Source organism: Nuphar pumila, chromosome 7 (genome assembly GCF_984573655.1).
Source record: "Nuphar pumila chromosome 7, dmNupPumi1.hap1.1, whole genome shotgun sequence".
Classification (NCBI taxonomy): Eukaryota; Viridiplantae; Streptophyta; class Magnoliopsida; order Nymphaeales; family Nymphaeaceae; genus Nuphar; species Nuphar pumila.
Window position 1 is genome coordinate 18752326 of NC_143255.1, and position 5251 is coordinate 18757576.

At 41.2% G+C, this 5251-nt stretch overlaps 1 protein-coding gene across 2 annotated transcripts; it reads right to left on the reverse strand.

The window, feature by feature from the left end:
• LOC149831375 (dormancy-associated protein homolog 4-like) lies at positions 1-3815 on the reverse strand. 2 transcript variants are annotated; one of them, XM_090013849.1, is made up of 3 exons: positions 3401-3815; positions 2226-2319; positions 1-332 (listed from the first exon to the last, which is right to left on the reverse strand). In XM_090013849.1, exons 1-3 carry the CDS (start codon positions 3651-3653, stop codon positions 314-316), a joined length of 366 nt encoding a protein of 121 aa, XP_089869975.1. In that variant the 5' UTR covers positions 3654-3815; the 3' UTR covers positions 1-313. The 2 variants fall into 2 exon arrangements, with proteins under 2 accessions (XP_089869975.1, XP_089869974.1); XM_090013848.1 differs by having other exon boundaries at positions 1-385.
• Positions 3816-5251: the final 1436 nt, after the last annotated feature.

A 5251-nucleotide genomic window follows, 5' to 3' on the forward strand; every position in this document is an offset into this window, starting at 1 on the left:
TTGTGCAAAAAACAAAAGATGGAAACATATTTATAATTTTATATTAGACACATACTGCTACACCCATTTCATTTATGCTACAAAATGGGACCTTCCCTTCATGTAGGGGGCAAACAAAGAAGAAAACAAAAAAAAACAAACAGGGGAAAATACCAACCCTACATGACACCATCTTTTTACATTACACAAGCACAAAGGCTCCAAGAAACCCTAACAAAGGAGCACAATGTCCTACACACAGTACAATACAAAATGATACTATTCTTGTCTCCCTTCCCTCTTCATAATCTCCATGTATCTCGTTTTATCTTCTCTAAGTTTCCTTGTCAACACTGCACAAAAAAGCCAAACCCATCTTCATCGGTCCAATGCACTGATTACAACCCTGTAATAACCCAAGAAATGTATAAAAATTTTATAATTTTCCATTGCATCCCAATCTGAAAGACTCGCGCTGTCGTGTTAGGATATCGATGTTATGCACCTTAATCACCCTAGGGCTTTTTGGTGTATTGATTAGCTCACATTTGGTTATCTAGCTGCAAGTTAGCTTAGTCAGATGGGCTAGATGTTCGTTAGGCTGTCCAAGGCTTTGGCAAGTGAAACAAGTTCCTACATTAACTAGGTCATCACCACCTTAGCGAACTTGATGGAATGAAGTGAGCCTTTTTTAACCTAGCAAGGTAATGATCCAGCCAAGTCGAGCCGAGTCGTGGGACTATCCAAACGCTTAGTCCAATATATCTCTAAACCAAAAGGCATGAGTATTGACACTGGACTTGGTTTGATACTTTGTCTATGTTGAATCAAAGTCGACCAGGGATCCAGTACACTATGCTGGGTTGCAGCAGCCCCAAGGGGGGTTGGCGTAGTGGGGTGGTGGGGCCTTGGCTGCTAGATGGTCAGTCAAGGTTCGATTCCCATGGGCATCACCCCTCTGCGCAGTAGGCCTTGGGGGCAGGGGTCCTAACCTTGGAGTTTTACGCTGCGGGCATGATGACCGTAGGTATGGCAGGCTGATCCAGAACGACCAGGTCTTCATGCCAGGTGCAGTTTCTTCGGGTTATAAATTCAAAAAAATACTGGGTTGCAGCTACCAAGCCGAGCTAAACTCTTTTTAAACCATGTTCTTGATATACTACCGTACCACCTGTCTTTGCTTTGGATCGAGCTCGACTATCATGTGTGCATGGAGGGCTCAGAAAACCTAGCCATTTCCATGACGGACAAAGCCTGGTCCATCAGACCCACCTAGGACTAAAGTGAGTCCTGGGACGTTTGAGCATCATATATGAAAAATGACCAAGTTCATGAACTCCAACGTTTGCATGAAGTGAAGCCAAGTTCATGAACTCCAACAAGGTCAAGATCAGTGAGAACACTATAGTTCCATGACTTTGGTGCTGCGTTACACGATGTGAGCTGTAGAAATATTGGAATTCATGAACTTGGGTGACACTGTGTGCGGTGCAAATGGTAGAAAAAAATCGAGTTCATGATCTTGGCAATGTTTGGTACAGAGAAAATTAATGGTATAAACAGTAGGTCATGACCTTGGCCATGTTTGGCAAAGCATTGGAGACTCATCAGGCGAATGATTCACGTTATGTAGGTGGTACCAAGTATAACTTACATAAAGTTCATGAATTATTTTTCACAGATACAAAGTTCATGAACTTGGCAGCACTTCACATTAACACCAATATATCAAAAAAGCTGGAGTTCATGAACTTGGCTTCTTGCTACATGATGCCCAAACGCACATCAGGATTTATCGACATTGAGTGAAGTTTTCCAATCCCCATCTCAGTGGACACACTACAAGGCCCTTCCTAGCTTGGTCCAGTTCTAGTACAGTAGGCTCGAGCCTATGCTCGATGCTGCTAGGGCTAGGCGGACCCAGGTTAATGTGACTAAGGAGGTCAATGCTCACAAGGCTGGCCCGAGCTACAAAGTAGTAAGGTCTATATGACTCGAGGCCAAGACCCAACCAGGCCCTCTCAAACAAGTGGGTCTGAACCTAATTACAATTTCGAAAATATGCAGGCAGCCAGAAGCAATTTCACAAATTAGCAGAAAACCACCAAAGTTCAACATCACCCTAAAATTTTCCTTATTATATTCATCGTTTTCTCAACAGATATATTATTAGAGTGGAAGCTCTAAAATTAATCTACAAATTTAGATAATATAGATAATAAAAACAAATTAGGAAAAAAACTCACCAATCATAGACAGTGGGACTTCTTGGTTCAGCGCGTTCATACGACTCTGAGGTAGATTTTCTCCTGAATTTCTTTAAATCCCCACGAGGGGTCCCTGGATTTAATAAAAAAATCATAATTTTTTTTTAATAGATATTTAAAAAGAAGGAAAATTTACCAAAATTTACCAAAACGGCATATTTTCATCTGATCTTATGTATAATAATGAGTCATGATTAAAAAGTTTTTTATATACATCTCTCTCTCTCTCTCTCTCTCTCTCTCTCTCTCTCTATATATATATATATATATATATATATATATATATATATATATATATATATATATATATATATATATATATATATATATATAGACACACCAACAAGAAAAGGTATACTTAAGTAAGTGCTACTCATCCAGAAAATGACTCAAATTTCATTGAAAGTTAAAGTTTTAAAACAGTAAACTTTGTCAAAAATAAGAACGGATTGGTTTTTATGTAATTTTCTATTATCCTTTTCTTTATTTCATTTTTCAGCATTTTTATTCATGGGACAATATTCAAGACCTCTTTTGGAAGTTTCCAGAGACCACACGGCTCGGATAGGAGGAATCTTCCGATTCGTTTTCCCTCTTTTGGGTTCATCCATGCTTTTCGCGATACGCTACCGAGTCCATAACGACTCACCCCTTTATTAACCGAGTCGATCGTGGTTTTCTTATTCTCTTTGTTATTGTGAACTCTTTAAGGACTCATCAAGCAAACGGGCCCTAAAGAAATATTCCTTATCGTATCGGTTTAAACTTTCAACGATATAAAACCCAATCAACTCGGATGGGTCTCAGACCGTATAATTTCCTGGCCGAATCTGACAAAATTCCGTTACTTTCTGCCTCTTTTGAAGGGAAGACGATGAAGAGACTCGGAAACGATACGGAGAGCCCCGTTTTATAAGGTGGATCAAGCTACACCGCCGAGTCGAGACCGAGTCGGGCCTGATACTCACAGATCAGCCCCGAATCTCTCTATTCCGATCATTTCCTTCCCAAAGCCAAAAATTCTTCGCCGGAAAACAAGGATTTCGGTGATTAAGCACCGTTATTATCCCTAAAAACCTGAAAATTTACGTTAAAAAAGGAAAAAAACGAAGAAGAGGGAGGAGGAGGAGGAGGGGGTGGAGGGTGGGGATTACATGATAAAGGCGACTCCGGAGCGCCCGAGCCGGCGGGGGAGGCCGGGCTCGAGTCGGGGTCGACGGCGAGGTTACGGAAATTCGAGGTCTTGATGATGGTGATGGAGTGGGATACGCGGACCTCCTCGATCGCCGACGCCGGAGGCGTCGACCAGGTCGCGCCGAACGTCGGGTGCTTCCGGAGCCGGCCGAGGCCGCTCTCCGGCTGCGGCCCAGCGACGGTGTCGTCCCACAACTTGTCAAGAAGGCCCATGGTGGTGGTGGTGGTTCTCTCTCTTCCGCAGGCAAAGGAGTCGGAATTTCTCCGATGGCCGGAATATATGGCCGGAAATAAGAGAAATGTCTCCTAGGGAGAGAAAGAGAGAGAAAGGGGGGGAGTCGTAGAGAGAGAGAGAGAGAGAGAGCAAGGGGGGAGGGGGTGGGAAGGGAGGAGATTTTGGGGGAAGGTGGTGGGGAAGTGTTTAAATAGAAGGAGGAAGGGGGCGGGGTAATCGTCGACGCCAGGTGAAAGCCGCTCGGCTCGGCGGGAGAGGACGGAGAGCTGAGCCGATTCAGAGCCGATCTTTGCGCCGACGGGTTTGAGGTCTTGACTCTCCTTATTTTTGATTGGTTCTTTTAGTTTTTTACTTTTTCACCTGTGAGAGAGAGAGAGAGAACGGCTTTTTTTTTCATCGTTTGACCGTCTGAAATAACTAAAATGCCACGGAGATCGACATATTCAGACGAGAAATGTGGGTAGGGACGTAAACGGATTGGACTCGAGTAGGATCTAGGCACTATCGAGTCCCACTTAATTGGGTTTGATCTAATTAGATTCAGATGAAAAAAGATAAAAACAAACCCACACTGGCTTAAAACCTGATATTTACAATTTGGTTGGGTTTTTTTGTCAGATTTGGGTTCGGGTTTGAATGCAAAACATAATACCAAACTGGATCCAATTATTAATCAGGTTCATATTTGTCTAATGAACTTGACTAATCGGATTTAAATTTGGATTTAGGTCCGTTGACATCCCTAATAGGGATGTCAATAGATGGGATTTTATCGGATATCCAACCAAATATGAATATGTTTAGCCGAATTTAGTAAGCAAAACCCATATCTGATTATAATCAATGCGGATATGGTTTTGATTTTTTGCTATTGTGACAGATGTCAGGATTCGACAAACATTCAAATTCAATTACATGTAAAAAATAGGAGTTGGTATGAGCTGAAATCTGGATCTGTTTAGTGAACATCTGATTAGTCGGATCTGATGTTAGCTGCATTTGACCCGAATCCAAACCAGTTTGATTCTCTCTCCGTCCTTGTTGTATCTGAATTAGCATGAAAGATTACTTAACTCAGTTCATTTGATTCATACCTCCCTTGGATTTGGGCATATTTTATTAAATCAAATCCCACAAATTTGTTTAGGTAGACATCCAAACGAACACCATTTATATCCCCATGCATAGTGAGGGCATGTCATGTAATTATATTGTATATAACCAATCAATGATTATATCAAATCTCCACCATTTTGGTTGGATTTCAAAATCTGGCTAAAATATCTATATTTTAAAAATCATGTATTATAAAATATCAGGATTACCGTGACATTATCTTCCTAATTTTGCATTTTAGACTTATTTTTATATTTCATATATGCCAATATTTTTCAAGGTTTTCTTGAAAAAATGTTTAATTTATCTTGTGATTTTCCCTTCAAAAAGAATCTTATTCACTTTTATTTTTTTTTATTTATGACCTGAAGAAACCGCAGCCAGCATGATGACCTGGTTGCCCTGCTCAGCTTCCGCAGAGGGGAGACACCCCATGAGAATCGAACTTTGACTGCAGTGT